Here is a 19,665-nt window from a genome sequence, read left to right as displayed (position 1 = left end):
TGAGCATTTTATGTGCTGTAATGAGAATTGTTCTTTTATGGATATGTTTTCATCCAAATAAAGTAATTGAATTGATTGATGAATATTAAAATGTATTGTATAGGTTGAATAGGTCTCCTTTGAGTTTGACGAGATGGATGCCCAGCTATTTGATACTATTAGATCATGCACTTAGTTCAGACTTATGATGTCCAACACCTATTTAAGATAAGTTTCAAAAATTACTTGTGAATAGAAACAACTTTAAAATGCAAAAAATTTTCTTTAAACTGGAGGTAACATTATCATTATCATTTTTCCATCGATTCGGATTAAGGTGTAAATAAGCTAAATGTTTGTTCCCAGATTCTAAACCAAAATAGTGACCAAAATTAAAACCATCAAACAAAATAAAGCAGATACACTTCATTTGTCATTCAACGCAGAGAATACTTAAATCAATATCTATATACTAAATTTGACTTCTCTTATGAACTATGTATGAAACTAAAAACAACGAGACTATGATCCTTATTTGAATGCCTAATATTCAACCTGTTTTGGAATAATACTGTAAAGTTTAATCCCTTTAGAAAGTTTTGGATATGTCTTAGAAAATATAGGTTCATAAATACATTCAACTACCTTTGAGCAACAAAAAATATAACCTGGAAATTCATTAGTTGGGACTGTTGAGTTTCAAGTTATGTAAGGATTGTTTAATATTGAAATATATAGGTTGCAGTAAACATTTTCAAAGAAAACCACAATGTATACGAATGATTTAATTCAATTAGGGACTTAAAATATCTATCTGTTAATGAATGTCCCAATCCGTAAAGAATTTTGGGCCCTGATGCAGATCCACCAATCTCTACCATAACAGAGCTACGGATTGTAACTGAAGCCCACAGCATCTCATGAGGGCAAATTGGGGTTGGGAGGAGAAAGAGGAAGCATACTGTAGATGTTGTTTTCACGTCTGGGATGTTTCTGCCTCAAGCTTGTCCCTCGAATAAGAAGAAGTAGCCAATGGGTAATACTCATGCAGGCAGTACAGAGGATATGTACAGAAAAGCAAGAATACACAAAGTGAACTTTTGCAGTTTACCTGATGCTCTAATTGGAAATACTATTAATGAACACAAGAAGTATCCAGAACCCTTCCTTCAGCTCGGGAACAAACAGGCTCCACTATAGTAGAGAGAGTAGCTTTGGGAGGAATGATGCCGCTGATAGTCTTACACTGCTACAGGAGCTATCAGTAAGGTAAGCACTGATGAGAGGAGGAATATACTTGAGAGATAGAGAAAACAAACAAAGGTGCAGAAAGTCACAAAATGTTGAGTGGACTGAATGAAAGGGAACCATACAAACTTTCATCCACTTCCCTGCTGCTTACATTGCCCTGGGTGCACTCTTTCAATTAATCTGTTTGGCCCTTCATGTCTTCCTGATCTGGAATGCCCTTCCCTTGTATTTCAGGCCAACAGTGTCTAATTTTCCATAGGCTCTAGATATCGCAAACAGGGTTGGTTTAGTGAATCAAAACAGACCCGGCAAAAATGCTCAAACAAGCGCCGCACATTTGATTTCCCTGCACATTATCTTTCTTTTCATTCATTTATTCTCACTCTGTCCTCATCACTGCTCTAACTTCTCCTCTCTGATCACTCGCTATCTTCCCCTTCCTCTCTCACTTTCTCTCTCCCTTGAAGCCTGTGGTTGCCTGTTGCAATCACCCCAGGGGATTTGGGCAAAGTGACAAAGGCATCAGGCCTGCTGGGGCTTCAGCCTACTGGGGAAATGCCTGGCGGAATAAAAGGCCTGCCTGGCCCTGATCAGAACTATGAATTTGTGATTACACCTTTGTGTCTTCCTATACAGCCCCTCCTACGATTCCTGCTTGAATCTGGTCTCTCATGGGTCATGACAATGGACCACTCTTAAAAATGATAACAACTAAATTATATAGTTAGGTAAATTGTGAATAAGAATTTTCACTTGATTATGCCTACTATATCTCTCTGTCCCACTTCATTTTTTATTTTATTGAATTATTGCTCTCTTGATCTGAAAAAGTATTCCACAACGAGTGTATCAATTAATAGGAGTAAAGATGTATGCAATTACCAAAAGAAAAATACATTTGTGAATAAGGCAACCTCACCCACTCTTTTATAGTATCCTTCATCATTGGTAACCTTACCCCTTCCTGGTGAGATAGTACTACTAGGATGGACTCAATCTCTTTTTGGGGGAGTTTTTTACACAAGGCTACTTGATATGAAAGTGATCAGGTTATTAAAACAACTAAAGGTAGACTCAAAGACATTTCTTCCTATTAAAGGTGCCATGAGTTAAAAACAAAGAATGTGCAATTAATACTTTTGGCTCATACATCCATAGAGGTGCTGAGATGTTTCAGCTTGTATTCATGCCAAAATGGGTTGAAGGCTTTCATCAGGGCTACCTAAGATCCCTACCCAAATGATATCCCTACCCAACTGATGTACGTACTCATTCATACACATACATTCTAAAGATTAGATTGTTTTTCATACCTTTTTAGACTGAATCAAAAAATCTGAGTAGATGCATAAAATGGGTTGGAATTATGATATCTTGCTTACACCTGCACCACTTGTGTACTGGTAAAAACATAGTAGTGGTATTTCTAAAGCAAAGCGAGTGTAAACACTAACAAAGAGATATCAAGTCCTCATGGTATTAATGGAGAGACAGCATATATAGTCACACAGTCATAGGGCATAAAACATAATTGTTCCACCATATAGCAGATATTTTAATTACAGTTTCACATGCATGTCTGCATTACCATTATTATATGTAACCCTTTTTTACTTGCTCCACAATTGATGGCAGTGAGATAGTATCACTTTCATGTGTTTGATACCATCGGATATCATCATTCACATCCTCTGTCAATGTCCTACATACAACTAGTGAACCTCATTTAAAAACACACTCTATCAACAATGGCACTTGGGTGGGACTGATTTTCATGCTTTCGATACCACAAGGTAGCATCATTCACATCCTCTGTAAATACTTAACCAAAACTTGTAAAGTCCATTTGATATACAGGGTGAAAGAATGACTCTTGTAAAAAATGCCAATGTCACACACCATATTGGTAACCTTATTGAGGTTAGGCTGGACTAAGCATGGTTATAATATGGACTCAATCGTGGTCATCTCTTGTCTCCCATTGTCCAGGTCATCAGGCCTTTGCAGTATTGTCACGCATCCTCAACATTCACACGACTTAACTCAGAATCCTATGCATACGCATAAAATCACATTACATTCGTATTTCAGTAATTGCACAAACAAAAAGAATAAAAAATCGTGGTATTTTGTTCTTTGTCTTTTAATTCTCTACACGCAGCCAAAATGTGTTTTGTTGATATGGGATTACCCAGCGACTTCTTCAGTGCTGTCTGGCTTGCAAAATGCCTTGATTCTTATCTCCTCTCTGCCGGTTCTACTTCTGACTCGGCTGGTCAAGTATTAGTATGCCCTCCTTTACGTTAGCCTGTCACTTCCAATGCTGCTATCCCCCCAGTTCAGATGGTGCAAATACTATCTTCAGTTTAATCAATGATCAGCGTCATACGTATCCAATATTCAATGTCCTCTCCTGTAAGCGAGTATGCTCTCCCATTCAATTCCTCCTGCAACCGTGTAGTAATCTGCAAGAACCGGGAGCCCTACTTACTTCATCAAGAGGTTGTCTACAGATTTAAAACTTTAGGCCTGAGATAAAACTGTATTGATACAATACACTAATATCACTGATAGTAATGAAGATTAGTCATAAAATAGTGCAATAATTTGCACTGTGGAAGCAACAAATGAAGAAGAAGGTAACAAAGCACACGATGCTCAAATTTAGGAACATTCTGTGGTTTAGTAAACTGGCACTGATTTCCATATAGTGCATTTCTGAGGAATACAATGCACTTGAAATAGTATAAAGTTGGTATTTAATTCAATCATTTAGCATATAAAACTTGTAGTTATTAGTCTCTGTTAATGATGCAAGGAGCTATAAAATGATGTCTGTAATGCTGTCTAAAGTGATTACCATTGAATCAGGTGGATTTCATCAGACTCCCCAATCGATGAGTGTATTCTCTAAAAGGTTTCTTTCACTCTTGGGAGTGTGTAAGTGAAGTAGATAGTGAATACCTTTAGAACTCATCAAAACAAATATACACCTTCAGGTGATTTGATTTACTATTGTGTAAAGCGCTCATATGCCCGGAGGCGTCAAGGCGCAGGCCTCTGACATGAAGTCGGACCCTGGTTGATTGCTGTATTGCCATGTCTTTAGGGGTTTCCTAAAAGTCATTAGAGTCGGAGCAGATTTGATACTGTGTGGGAGTGAATTCGAAATCAAAATACTTTATTCGGTTTATACAGAAAACCATAAAAGTAAACATATCACAATAAAAGAAAAGAGACATTCAAAGTACAATATGAATTAATTTTCAGAAACAATACATTATCAATTAAAAAAGAAATATATTGCGAAAAATAAAGGTTTTAAAACTACAGCGATTTGTCTAACTTAAGAGCCCATAAATCAGTTATTTAACAGTATCCTTGGTATCGTCTCCAACTATTTAATTAATTCCCTCATTCTCATAGCTGTATTCAAGAAAGTGGCAACATTAAAAATTTCCATGTGTTGGACAACAATTGGAGATATGAAAGCGCAGGTTTCACTTGTTTAAACCCCTTGTCCTTTAACAATGGTACAATACATTTTTTCCGTATCTCCCTGAGGTGCCCACAAAAGAACATAAAGTGGGCCGTATGTGGGAGTGTGTTCCAGTGTGAGGCAGCCCCTAATGAAATTGCCACCTCCCCATACAGATTTGTGGGAGGAGACCACCAGGTTTATGGCGGTACCTCAGCGAGAACTCTTCTTGGGGTGTACCACCTAGAGCTCTTTTTTAGGTATTCTGGACCTGTCTCGTTCAAGGATTCGAATACTATGTATAAGGCTTTAAAAAAAGAACTTTTTTTTTTCACGGGGAGACACTGTAATTCTTTGAGAGCCAGAGTCGCCGATTGGAATTTAGGGAAGTTCAGCAACATTTGTGCTGAATAAGTGATAAGTTAGAGAAAATAAAAAGGCACTGTGCCTCGCAAAGAGAGACAGCTGAGGAAGCTTTACAGAGTCAAAGCAAGGACGCCATTGCGTGTGCATAAAGAGAGGAGATCAGCAACTATGTAGGGAGCAGGAGAGCGAGGGATTGCAGGAGTAAACTGAAGGCAGCAAACCAACCCTGCAGGAAGGACACACAAAGGACAAAGGTGAAGAAGAGCAGCTGTGTTCTGAGGACCAGGGGCATGAGTACACAGGTGGATTGCCATGGGCTAAGGAGTAATTGACAAGCTTGCTGTACTCTTGATGTCTGGTGGATGAGCGAGCGCAGTTCTATATCGGTGACAGTTTGATTAGTGTGTAACTCCACTGATGATCGATTGATAAATATATGTCCCCCATCAATGGATGATTCATAGATGCACCATTCCTCTGCTGATAGACAGATGTGCTTCCCTTCACTTGTTTGCTGTATATTAAATATGTAGCCCTCTACTGATTCGCTCTTGATATATGTGTTCTTCTCTTTTAACTGTTGTTTGATAGATATGTTATCCTATATAAACTGCTGACTTTTTAATAATTCTGTGTTCTATTGATTATTGTTAAGCATAAGACACCATCCATCCACCACTGATTTTTAAGAGCACTCTATTGATTACCGAGTTAGACATGTTTTTTCACCCATTGATTGTTTATTGATAAATGTTTTCTACTAATTTCGCATTTCTCTGAATTTCTAGATTCTAATTGATAGCTACAGATCCTTTATTGATTGCTCCATAAAAGATCGGATGGCTGTACTTAATTGGCGATTTATAGATGTACTGGAAGAAGCTATATATTGCTGATTGATCGATGTTCTATCCTCTAATAATATTTATATTGACACTACTTATTCATTCATGTGCTGCCCCTTGTTAACTTTGATGGATAGAAGTCAGCTTCAATTTATTTATAGTTGTTAGGTAGAAATGTTTTGTTTAATGTCGATTTCTAATTAATAAAAGGGCAGTTTTCGGATAATTTCTGAATAATAGATGCAGAATTCGTTATTGGTTGCTAATAGATTAGCCGTCCTTTATCAATAGCTCATCGGCCGACATGTTACCCAAGTTAGAGTTATTTGAAATTTGATGATAACCTGCAATTCAAGTTTAAACATTTAATAATCATGCATAAAACAACCATTGAGATATAATCAATACAAAAATGATCTGATAAAGTACGTGTAACGATTGGTAAACATAGTCTTTTACCAAAGCGTCTACTTAAAAAATTTAAACAATCTTGAACAAGTGATCAAAACACATCTAGTGCCTCTGGTTTTAATCCATTAATACAAAACTTTGCATTTAAACATCTCCTACTGAGCACTCTCAAAGCTGAACACGCAATATATTCTGTACATAGTGTACCCCTGCATTACAGGGTCTGCAAATGCAATCTACCATTCCTAGACGCCTTTCATTCTTATGCAAACTATCAATGCCAAGATTGAAGACACATTTCCGTATTTGATGTTCAAGTAAAACTCGTGGTTGTAGTCCATTTGGCAATGCCACAGAACTCACATATTTAAATCTTACAACGTGCTGCACATTGCTCGTCATCTATTGAAAAGCTGGTGGATACTGTGTGTTTTAAATATTTTCATTCTTAGTTTTATGAGTCAAGATTTAAAGCAGTGGTGAACAGAAGATTAGAAGTGCTTAGTGTAGACATGAATTTCCTTGTCAGAGGTAATGGAAGCCCAGACACCGAGTCCTAATTGAGTTAATGGGGAAGTTAGAATTCAGTGTGCTGTGCCCAACACACAGCTGCAAGGTTATCTCTATGATGAACTCGTCTAACACTCAACTCAAGTCAAATTGCATGAACTGGTAATTTTGCCTGACAGTAAACAAAGTTTTGATCTTTTTCTCCTCTGTCAAATTTAGGGTCCTCATCATCTACAAAACCCAACTGTTGTTGTAAACCTAGGGGTCTATCTATGTGGTGCAAGAGTGATGCGAACCTTAAATGTGTAACGAGTGGCTCCATAAATCTGGAGTGGGGCTACGCACCTGAAACTGCTCTATTGCTTTACTCTGTCCTGGGAAGGCGTTCCATGGACATTGCGTTGTAATTCCCCCACAACTCCCATGGTTTTGAGACATTACCAAATGTACCAGAAGTGAAAGACTGGGGAATGGCCAAAAAAACATACACTTCCTTGTTTCCTCTTTCTGTGCTTGCTACATTCTGCAGCACACATAGAATAGAATGGGGACTATGCTTCTCAGGAGTGTTTTTGTACAGGAAGGTGTCCTTTCGTGCACAAAAACAATCCTGCATGCAATGCAGACACCCTTGCAGCATGGTGCAAGGGTGCCTGCATTGGCGCTAGGCTGCCAAAAGGGCACCAGCACTGGGGAAAATGCAGGAATGCTCCGTAGTGCCTTAAATACAGTGCATTTCTGCCCTTTCCATGTGATGCGGTGCAGCAGAGCAAGGTGACTTGCTGTGCTGCACAGCGTGACATTCTCGTAATTATGCCCCATCGTGGCTTGTAAAACCACAGGGCTTGTGAATGCAAATGAGTAGTTTAAAAATACAAAACTCTTTTCCGACTCACAAAAGGGGTTCTGCAATCAATATGTATTGCAGGCAGCAGGGGTCATGAAAGTAGCATTCTGCCCTTCTAATTGTGATTCGTAATTAAAGGCATGAATGGTTTATAAACACAGTTACAGTTGCAAAACATTGATAAGTTTCAGACTCCGAGGTTGGAGGTCGTAGCAGATGTGCTCTGGGGAAGCTGTCCGCGTGCTACAGCTGCCCCTTCGGAGGGTGGCCTCTCTGGGAGCAGACAGAGGTCCAGTGGACACAGTCTGCTTCACCCATCCCCGTGTCCTCCCTAATGGGAAATATTTTTTAAAGCAGCACATATCTCTATAAGGAATATAGATTGCTTTAAACAAAATCGAGTTTTGAAATGCAAATCCAGGGATACAATCTCCTTGCAGGTACCATACCGGAATTCGCCACCTATTGCAGGGGGTCACAAAAAGCACACATATCTCTATAAGGGATAGGGATTGCTTTAAACAAAATCGAGTTTTGAAATGCAAATGCAGGGATACAATCTTCTTGCAGGTACCATACCGGAATTCGCCACTATTTTAGGGGGTCACAAATAGAGTTCTTTCTTGTTCACCCCTTCCACGCGGGGCTGATTCCCTCGTGGTACGGGGGGGGCGCCGCGCCGCGGTACTCCTGAAGAGTCCAGCTCATCATGCTGCACAGTGGAGCTGTGCTCATGATGAACTGGACTCGTCATGACCCCACCCACTCCTGTAGACGCCGGCACAGGGGGGGAATTCGCTGCGCGTGGGAGGGTCGCGGCAGTTATGACGAGATCTGCTCGTCATGAGCAAAGCTCGTCATAAGCATCGAAGGAGTTAACATTCATTAGACAGCTCATTTTGCACCCTCTATGAATGGCATGTTGTGATGCAACTTTTTAGTACACAGCTCACCGTAAAATGACATGCACCTCACAAAACTTTGTCACACAAATATCACCTGCTAACTGCGACTCGCCTTTTCATACATCAGGACCATCGACTAAATAAAACATATTCGATGCTGCAGGACAAAGTTGTTGGTCCTTTCATTTCCTATATTTTTCAACGTATGCTTTTGATGTCTTCATTTGCTTTTTATATGTTGTTAATTCTATTTCCGTCCAACATCTCTCCTACATTGTTCATCAAAAGAAAATGACAGGTACTTTGAAAAAGTGGCCAGTATGCAGACAACACGTGTTACTTACGTTAGTCTATCTCGATCTTAAAATAATGTTTTTGTGACCACTGCAGCAATGTGTAAAGTTTTTTAACATTTCTGCGGCAGTCAAATTTATAAAGTGCTTAAGAGAGGATGGATTTCCCGACCCGCAACCATACGTGGATGCTTGCCTATCTTTTTGAAGGCCGATATGTCCCCTGCTGCAATCTACCTGAAGCAGTGTGCAGCTGTTTTATGTTGAAATTCAGTTAGATGTGGGTACTTCTCCGTGCAGACACTGCCACCATTTAACCTCCCCCTTTGTTTTCCAGGCCTGCCCTGGTAACGGCAGAAGCAGTGCTGCAGCTAGAGACAGTGCCTCATTGACAATGGGACCCGTCTATGCAGGTGCGTCATCATGTTTCTGCTTTTCCTCTTGGCAAAGATTGAATAGAAGGTCTTAAAAGCAACTAATTCTCTTCCTGATTCTTTCCTCCCTAAATATAACCAATTATGTGTGGCTCTTCAATCTGGTTATAATTCTCTCTCTGTCTCTCCTCCCTCTCCTTCATTATCTTCTCCTCTTACTATTCCATTTCTCCTATCTTCTTCTTCAGCTTCTCAGATCTATACGAAATTACAGAGTGATTCTCCTCTTCGTGATAAATCTAAAACTGAGCTTGCTTGGGAATCTGATTTGAATGTTTCCTTTGATATCCCTTTATGGCATGATATATGGAATAAATTACGGAAGTCCTCTAGAGCAGCCAACACCACTCAAACGCTATTTTTTGTTTATAATAGACTTCGTATTACTCCTTCCAAATTACATACTATTGATTCATCTATCTACTCTTCCTGTTGGTCCTGTCCTCATACATCTGGGGATCTTAAACATATGCTTTTTACATGTCCTTTGATTCACCTTTTTTGGTCTAAAGTTTGGCAACAAATCAATTTGATTTTCTCCACTCGCTTTCCGTTTTCCCTCTCCCACATTTTTCTGGGCAGTTTAGCAGATATATGGTCCTCCCACACTTCCAATGTTTCCATTATAGATCTTCTCTTAGCAGTAGCTTTTCAACAAATCACTAAGTCATGGAAGAATACTGCAGATGTCTCTTTTCAGGCTTGGTGGTATGGTATTTGCTACAACCATAGACTTGACAGAGCTTACGTTTATCCTGTTCAACTTGCCATCAAACGAGATTTATTATGGTTACCTGTTACTGAATTTTTGAATGTTACTGCTAAATCTCATCCCTTACATACCCCTTCTCGTGAAGAAGTTTTGAAACCTCCATGATTTGTTTATATTTTCCAGTTTCATATATTTCATGGATATTTCTCTTTATTATGTAGCAGCTTTGGTTGAAGTTCTACTTATTTTGTATTCTTACTGCATTTTTTATTAGAACTTTTGTTCTGTGACTCCTTCTTCTTTCCCTCCTCCCTCTTTTTTTTCTTCTTTCTTTTTCCTGCTTTCCCCTCTTTCTGTCTCCTTTATTCTTTTTTCTTTTTTCTCCTCTTTTCTTTTTTCTCCTCTTCTCTTTTTTCCCTTTATATTGTACTTCTATTCTTATTTTGCCATGATTGCTTTTCTTTTGCATTAAGAATATTATGATTTATGTATTGCAATCCATTTTTCAATAAACTTTTTCTTTTAAACTTAAAAAAAGCAACTAATCCCAGAAACAATTCACCCATGTAAGAGCAACCTCAGAATGTAATTCCACAGTATCCCATAGAGTATCTCACTGTGTAATCCTAGTGCAGCCCCCAGTGTAACTAGAGTGAAGCCCACACCCTCACTGAGGAGTATCCCCGCTACATGAACAAAGCCACTTTTGTAAAGAAACAGCACTCGTGCCAGATAAAGCACAGCAATCTTGCGCCAAGGGTTGTACCACCTTTGAAAAGGACTCCTCTGCAGCACTAACATTTATGATGGCACAGAGGAGCCTTGCTTTTTGAGTACCGCCATCTTTGGAAAGGAGTCTCAGCCTGCATTGGGATTCCTGATAGGATGGCAATGGTACAGTACTTCACCCAGGCACCTCCAACTTGGTAAAGAAGTCCACGTTCACCCTGTGATCCCTGATGCTACAGTACAGTACATCTCACTGGCAGTGATATCTAGGTAGAGGAGTCCATGTCCGCCCTGTGATCCCAGATGGCAAAATACAATAAATCGCTCTGGTAGTGCCATCGTGGTACACATGTCCATGTTCACACTGTGGTTCCTGATGCTACAGTACTCTACATCTTGCTGGCAGTGCCATATTGGTACAGGAGTCCACGTCCACGTCCACCCTGTGTTCCCTGATGCAATAGTACAGGTCCGCTACCTGGCAGTGCCATCTTGGTACAGGCGTCCACCCTGTGATCCCTGGTGCTACAGTACAGTGCATCTCGCTGGCAGTGCCATCTTGGCACTGGGGTCCACATCCGCCCTGTGATCCCTGATGTTATAGTGCAGTGCATCTCGCTGGCAGTGCCATCTTGGTACTGTGGTCCACATCCGCCCTGTGATCCCTGATGTTACAGTACAGTGCATCTCGTTGGCAGCGCCATCTTGGTAAAGGAGTCCCAGACTGCACTTGAGCTCTTACTGCTGCATTCTGATGCAACGCCCCTCTGAGTAGCCTCACTGCAACCAATAGTTAGTGATGTGAGGATGTTTTGGTGTGCAATCTGCTTAGTATTGGACACACTTCCATTTGTTTTTATGGCAGACAGGCCAGGCCGAACCGATTTTTTATGCTGGAAATCCTTACCACGAGGAGCATCATTGAAACAACTACTCTCAGAACAAACTAAGTTATCGTGGTAAAAGCTTAGGACTTGATATGTGGTGTTTACTTGCGTATGAAGTGAAGTGAGGCAGCTATGTTGTAGTATTAGCAAGATGGGTCAGCAAATGAAGCACTCACTGCAGACATCTGGTGTGATCCGCAAGCCACAAGTTTAAATCACAACTCACTGTTTATCCGGCTGAGGTAAAGAAAATGGAGCACCATTAGGCAGGGTACTATTATCACATGGTATTTATATTGCATATATTGCATAGAGCACTGTGCTGTAAAACAGGTAGGTGTTTTAATAAAGCACATCTCATGAACAGGGCAAGACTAGCTGTTCTATTATTTTGTTGCTGTTCCCTGTGAACTGAAGGCTTGAGTACTGTTTTCAGAGCTCCATTAGCTCTCATGACCCAACCATCAAAGCTGACATGGCCCACAATGGTCCCGGCCTCCTGCAGTGTAGGAATGGGTTGAAAAATGTTGGCAGAGCTGATACTGCTTCCCTTCAGTCTGCTGCTCAGCTGAAGGATGGGGCTATCTCTGCTTTACTCTTTCATACTCTCCTCCCACCCCCCACCCCAGACAACAAGGGTTCCTCCTGGCCAGACCTATGTAAGGATAGACAGCTGAATTAAAAAAAGTTAGGTAAAAAGGACAAATGATTTGCAGGGAAAACATCTTCATGCGCCTTCTCGGAATATGAAGATTACACATGTAACCACATGCCATGTCAGTGATGAGATATTGTTTTTTTTCTTCTAGAAACGGCTTCTTTCTCCGCTGGGTCTTCCGACCGTGAGTATGATTTTATGTCTCACACTTTTCACGTTCTGTAAGCCTATAATTCAGCTGTATTTCAGACCCACCATTGAAACTCCACAGGAGTCTGAAGACAAGAAACACAGCAGAGAGCACACTTGCAGTCCCATCTGCTGTCACCATACAAAGATGGCTTACACGTTTCACCTGTCGTTGAGGGGCCATGACCCCTCCTGACCATCTTTTGGGTTCTATGTGGTTTATCAGGCACCTACTGGCTATCCATTTGGCAGGTAGTGAACTATCACAGCCACTTCTCCACCCACCTTTGCCTTCCCAATGAGGTTACCAGGCCACCACTCGCCATCTTCTGGGCAGTCAGTTGCTGTGTATGTAGTTAATATTCAGTATTTATATAGCATGAGCATCGCTAGTAACCAACGGAGTGATGTACATTACACGGGGGGGTTGGAAGTCGATCCATAAGATGGTCTACATCAAGTGGGGATTACAGAAATACATTTCACATATCACAGTTCAGATTTGTGGAGCCAAGCACTGAGGCTGGGATTCAAACCTGTGTCTCCATGGTTCAAAGACGTTTGCTCTAGTTGGTCATGTTTCCTATTGACTTTCATTGGTCAGACAGTAAGGTATCATGGTTAAGACTGCCAAATTCGAAGCTGTAGATGAGGTCTTATGCCCACCACTATGATGAAAAATTGGGGTTGTCAGTGAAAAGTCATGGCCTCAGTGGAGTGTCAGTGCCCACATTGGTCTTCCACTGATCCATCAGTGTAGAACAGTCAGTAAGGGAGCAAAGCCACAAGATGCAACCGTTGCCTGAGACACAATAACTGCCAACAGTTACTTATGTGTGCCATCAGTGACATGTCTTAACACCATGATGATGATTACAAGTTGTATGGTGCAGGGATGCCGAAATTACAGAATAAAGAATCACAGACTCAAGAAGGGTATTGCAACCCTGCACCTGCAATTACGAGATATCATCCCCAAGATGGGGAATAACATGCAGACCCAGAGTTACCAGGTCCTTTTCTGCATGGCGCTTATCCACTGGATACAGGCTAATTCCACATTTTCTATGAGGAGGTTGTAACTAGGCTCAGGACGACTATGTGGGGTGGGAGGAATGGGTAGTGGGAGGCTTCAGGGGACATGGCATACTATTGGCTGGCAGTGGGGAGCCTTCTGTGCTCTCCTCATGGCTTAGAAGGGGGTGGGCTGTGGTTGGGCTGCACAAGGGTCCACAGTCACTACTTGATCTGCATGGGAGTTTCTACTGGAAGGATTTTTCCACCAGCAACACTGGGCCCAGTGTTCCTATTCTCCAGAAATCTGAATTCAGCAATGCTTAATTTGAGCCAGTGGTTTCCGGTGTATGTCACCAGCACTCATTTTTTGCAGAATGGCAATTATATTCTGCATCAGACATTTAACGAGAGAAAGAGAGGGAAATCAAACAAAGTGGAAAGGTAGAGGAAGAAAAAGACAGAAACACTTTATAAAGGGAGAAAGCAGGAGCCTGCAAGAGTGAGATAAAGGTGCGGCAAGTGTCTGGTAGTGGATTAAAGGGCAAGACTACACAGCTGTCGTATTCAGCATACCGACATTTAATTTCACTGACCACAGGCTTCTGAGGAGAGCTATGGGCACCCGCACTCATTCTTTTTCCGAATTAAGCACTCGGTGCTGGAAAACCATGACCGTTGTGATCAGGGAACAAGCAGCCGACCAGGTGACACCATTCTGCACAAACTATCATTCAGGCTGAAGTGCCCTCTTTAGATTTTTGGTGATGTGGAACCCACTGCCAATCATTTAGTAGTCATTGAAGTTCCGTAGCCTCCCTTGGTCTTTTGGCACTCTTCTGATAAAGGAAGAATCATGATTCCCAGTGCTCCTAATTTCTAAAATGCTATGGAAGGAGGGAATTGCTGATGTACTGAAGGAGGGACTAGCTGGTGTAGGTGATAAGAATGTAGATATGGAACCAGGAAAAGATAGACTTGAGTTAAGTCTTCGTTTGTACATCATTGATATGAAAGATATGTACAATGAATTGAGACAAAGCGTCATCATTTGAAGAGTCTTCTGCTGTGGGTTGAAATTTACTTCCAGTGGTAGATGGACAAAGAAATGTGGATGCAGTATATATGTGTTTGGGGTTGCTGATGTTCGAAGGTAAGAGACTTCCTTGATGACAAGAACACAGAGGTGTATTCAATAGGTAGAGAGAACAGAATTATCAATATCACCAAAAGCCTTGTAGAAAGTCCCCACTGGCATTTGAGGGGTGCCTATGGAGAGTGTGGTTAAAAGGGTTCACATAACAGATAGCTCTTATAAGATTCAGCTAGTCTTTTAAACGTCCCATGAGCTTCTCGTTATAAACTACTAAGAAGGCGTGGAAGGAAGAATCAACAGCGCTAAAGAAGGGTTTAATTCCAGATCAGTGCCCTTTGACAGTTAGACAATAAACGTAGGGCCTAACACATTGTTTTACTTCCCCAAAATCCATTACGTTTCTTTAAACTTACCAAATGTTGCGATGTTTAAATGGATAGGATGCATTACAAATATCCTTATTTAGTCTGACAATTCTTGTGCAAAAACTTTTTTAGCAGGTAGACACATTTTTGTAAAGATGAGAAATGTGTAAACTGAGCAAAGTCTCGCTTGCAGAATGTTTGTTGTCAACCACCTACCTCTGTGCTAAATATGCTTCAGCGGGAGCTGCAACTATATCCTAGGTGCAGTCCTAAGAGAGATGGTGTGTGGTATACGTATGAATGAAGTGATTAATCAATCAATCTTTTGATGTTTGGATTTAAGGCTTTTCATGGATCTGGATGGTGAACTTCCTGATGCTCTCACTGCTGGTACAGAAACTCCATCAGTGACCACCGATTTACTGTGCAGACAAGACCCCTGGATCAACCTATGGAAACATGTAGCTGACCAAAGACAACCTTTGCTATTGGATGGCGGGAGCACTTTCAGTAACCTCTCTGGGAACCTTCAATCAACTTTTGACCTTTCGCATGGCCAGGCTCTAGTCCTCGCCTCAAACTTTCTTTAAAATCTGTCACTGGCAATTGACTGTCCTCCAATGGCTCGACTCTAGAACTTTCACCAAGCCTATTGGAAATCAATATTCATTAAAGGATCTGCACATGATCTGGGAATCGGTTGATCTTTTCCTAATTGTGCCCTTAAGTGAGCGAGAGAGAGAGTGTGTGCGTGTGTGTGTGTGTTTAAATGTGTGTGTGTGTGCGTGACCACTCTCGCCTGCTGAGTGTTGATGCATGGCTGCTTCTGCTTCTTTCTGTGTCACCCTTTAGGCTGTGTACAGCGAGGAGCACTGCAATACCTCCTTGGCATAAAAACAACAACTTTAATGTATATTATAATATTTTTGCTTGATCTACACAGAATATGTACACTGTTGTTCTGAAAGCATACTCTTGGTTTTTCCACTAAATAAACCTTACAGCAATGGCTGGTGTCTCCAGATTCAAATTTACCATTCACTCATAGAAATTGTGTGTGATGTCATGCTTAGCATGAGTTTTCATCAGCCATAAACTGTTTAATTAGCAGACCATAATACCTAAAAAAAATGCCAACTGTATTAAAGAAAACATATTCAACATAAAAATAGTGGTTTGCACACTACAATTAACAGTAGGTCAGGAGCAGTAAACTGAAGTAGAGGCTCTGGAAGCAGGTGCCTTATAGCTCGTGCCCTAGTCATGCCTAGAAGCTTGGAGGTGCACTTGGAATTCTAAATAAAGTAAATCTAACAAGGCCAACTAGAGCACCTGCATATGTTTAAGAAGTGCATGTGCATAGCAAAAGTTTAAGGCTTATTTACACTAGGATTGCTATCCAACCATTTGTATCACTACTTGGTAGTTGATTCAAGGCAACATGTAGGCCTTTTAAGGACGAGAGATACAGGAATATAAAAATCTATCACAGAGTTCAGGGATCTGTTGATCAAATAGAATGCATAATTATGTTCCACCAGACTGAATCTCACTTTGATCACATACTGGTCTCAGGCAAATACAAGACAATTCTAATCACTATGAGTGGCTGTATACACTTAATGCAGGCTATAAAAAAGGTGTATATACACAGTTATAGCTCCCCTAAAGTTGTAGTCACTTACATTACGTTACTGTGTCCCTAATAACACTATTTGGTAGGAGTGCTGGGCATTCAAAAATTGTGTTTGTCTGTCCTCATACACTGCGAGGTGTCATGCTTCATCATTGGCAGCCCTCGCTCTCTAAACACCCGGTTTACTAGAGAGCGGGCCTACACCTGACGACGGGGAGGCACTTCTAATCATTTAAGTGGGGGCCCGTGACCACACCACCTACCCATTCAGACCTCTGCTTGCATTAATGCTTTGCCCAGCAGCACAATCTCTAGGTGGAGTGCCCACCACAGAAGTATAAAGAGGTGAGCGAAGCTTGTAACCAGCTATTCATGAACCCTTCTCACAGAGATCAGGAAGAGGGACAAGAATCGCTGCCCCTTCAATGAGTTCCTTTCCATAACAACAGATACTGCAGGCCTCCTTCTGTACCCCCAGGCATCTGCCTAATAGCAGCTGTAGTCAGAGTCATTCACAGCCCAGTGTATCAGGCAGGGTACAAGGAAAGCCCATCTGCTCTTTCCTCATCACAGTGTCTGGTGCTTTCCCCTTCCATCTTGGAGATGCCACGGATACACATATGCTGTCTTGAGAAAGCAAACTCTACTCCATCTTGATCTATTTTCCAGGATGTGGGTTTCTGGCCTGTTTCACTCATAGGTGGCACATCTAGCACACCTGCTCACATACAATGCCTGGGATTTTCTTTTTTGTTTATTAAAGTTTTCAGGTAAATACAGCACATATAGCTCGGTGGAGGCATCACATATATGAGACATCAGTCATTTTCATGTGTCTGAGTGATACATCAATGATGAAACAGTGTACAGGATCATAATAATAAGAAAAAAAGAAAAGAAAAAACAAACAAAAAGAAGAAGAACAGGCATTCGGCAGTACTACCAATTAACAGTCAAAATAAAAGCATTTAGTGTGTGCATTTCAAAAGATCCAACATACATTAAGCCGTTATGTAATGAGTGTAGAACGGTCAGCATAGAAGAATGAGCATATACAAGGATAAACAGTGTAAGGATAGTAACAATACATGGTAGGACAATTTGTTAGTTTGCAAATCAATAAAATGCAGTCAATCTACAAGGCTCATACAGTTGCCTACAAGTCAGGTACCCCACCATAACACCGGTGTCCAGAGTGTGTGCAGTGGTGAGACTATCCTGTCCCTCCACCTCAGGTATAGTTTGTGAAGAAGGAGGGGAGGTCACTCTTGCCCGTGTCCAGTGTAAAAAGGGCTCCTAGATATCGCGGGGTCTAGATGCAGTGGGCATTAACTCCCAGTATATGTCAAGTTGTGTGTGCCCGTATGTAACGTCTGATAGCCAGGCATTGAAAGTAGGTACAGCCCGGCGTCCCCATCTGACAGCCACCTCTCGTCTAGCATACAGCAATAGCAGGGCATGTAGTTTGCGTCTGGTTGGTTCCGAGTCATTCACCAATCCCAGAAGACCAAGATGAGGTGTTGGATCGTGAGATCTGCCAACTATTTGGTTGACAGCATCAAAAATTGCAGTCCAGTATTTGGTAAGCAAAAGGCAGTTCCAAGCCACATGCAAGAACGTGGCATTGTCCATGCCACACCTCCAGCATCTAGTATTGTCCCTCAGTCCCATGCGGTGAAGGCTAATAGGGGTGCGATAATATCTATGCAGGAATTTAAAATGTATTAGACGCAGTTTGTAATTGGGGGAGAGTTCTAATAGTTGTTTGCAGCAAAAGGACCATTGTGACTCGCATAGTGGCGGGTCTAGTTCACAATTCCAAAGATGCATGGAATTGGGCATTTTAATCGGAGCTTGGTTTTGCATAGTGGTGTATAGGCGCGTCACAAATGTTTTGGGGGAGGCTCGTGCTAATATATTTTGGAGTGCGAGTAATGTTGGAGGCTCATCTGGAAATCCCCCCCAAAGTGCACGACAGGAGGACCTCAGTTTGTGGTAGGTAAACATGTCCCGGAACGCCACAGGCGAGCTCTCAGCTCCCACCGCTGGATCTCTAAATACACCTTCTGGGTATATGTCGGCCAGACATGGAAGCATTGGGTTATGTTTTAGTGGGATTGCTGGTGCGTATAGCAGTGGGAGACGGGCTCTCCCCTGCAGCTCCCGCCACACACATCGCAATGTGTTGGCTGAGTCCACATCAGTAGTTGGTCTTGGAACTCTGTGGTAAAGAGCCACACTCAGAGGCATCGGGGCCACCGAGTCCAGCTCAACCGCCACATGCGGCTGGTACGGAGTCGGGTATGCCCAACAGTGTAGGTACTGGGCCTGAGCACATAATGCATATAGATGCATGTCTGGAGCCCCCACCCCCCCTGCCGCAGCGGTAAGGTCAGCAAGTCCCAGGAGACTCTAGCTTGAGTGCCTGCCCACACTAAGGACAAGAGGTGAGACCGTAGGCAAGTAAAGAAGTTTTTCGTGAGCGGGATCGGGATGTTTGTGAATAAATACAGAAACTTGGGCAGTATCACCATTTTCGTCAGTGCCATCCGTGTCATCCGTCCAGCAATAGAGAGCAGCAACTTCGACCAGATTGCCACCTTACCTTCGAGCCAATGCATAGCTCTACCAAAATTTAAGGACCAAATACTCTGGAGGTCTCGGCTTAGCCATATTCCTAAATATTTCACTTTCTCCGCTTCCCAGCGCAGTGGATAGTCTGATTGCACTTTCCGTGTGTTGTCTGTCAGGGGGAATATTACTGATTTAGTCCAATTTATGGATATTCCAGATAGGCCGCTATAACTCACAAATTCTCGCTGTGGAGGGTTTATTTTGTCAGCCGGGTTTAGGACATATAGGGTGACATCATCCGCATGCGTGTACTAAAACCGATCCCCCTCATAGTATGGTGTTGCCGAATTCTGGCTGCGAGCTGTTCCATAGCTATATGCAAACAGCAAAGGAGACAGGGGGCAGCCCTGTTCGGTGCCTCTAGAGATCTCGAAGGGGTCCGATATCATGCCATTGACTCTCACTCGTGCAGTCGGTTTTGTGTAT

At 41.8% G+C, this 19,665-nt stretch overlaps 1 protein-coding gene across 1 annotated transcript in view; it reads left to right on the top strand.

Moving 5' to 3' along the window:
• Positions 1–15,429, top strand: part of LOC144825152 (uromodulin-like) — a 60,660-nt gene extending 45,231 nt beyond the window's left edge. Inside the window, exons 8-10 of the mRNA XM_078684020.1 lie at positions 9,223–9,298; positions 12,457–12,489; positions 15,313–15,429. Coding sequence (XP_078540146.1) covers positions 9,223–9,298; positions 12,457–12,489; positions 15,313–15,380 — 177 coding nt within the window. The 3' untranslated portion in view covers positions 15,381–15,429. The remainder of the gene's footprint in view (positions 1–9,222; positions 9,299–12,456; positions 12,490–15,312) is intronic.
• The last annotated feature ends 4,236 nt before the right edge of the window (positions 15,430–19,665 follow it).

This window comes from Lissotriton helveticus, chromosome 3_1 (genome assembly GCF_964261635.1).
Source record: "Lissotriton helveticus chromosome 3_1, aLisHel1.1, whole genome shotgun sequence".
In the NCBI taxonomy this organism is placed as follows: domain Eukaryota; kingdom Metazoa; phylum Chordata; class Amphibia; order Caudata; family Salamandridae; genus Lissotriton; species Lissotriton helveticus.
The sequence above is the reverse complement of the archived record's forward strand: the minus strand, read 5'-3'. Positions and strand labels throughout refer to the sequence as shown.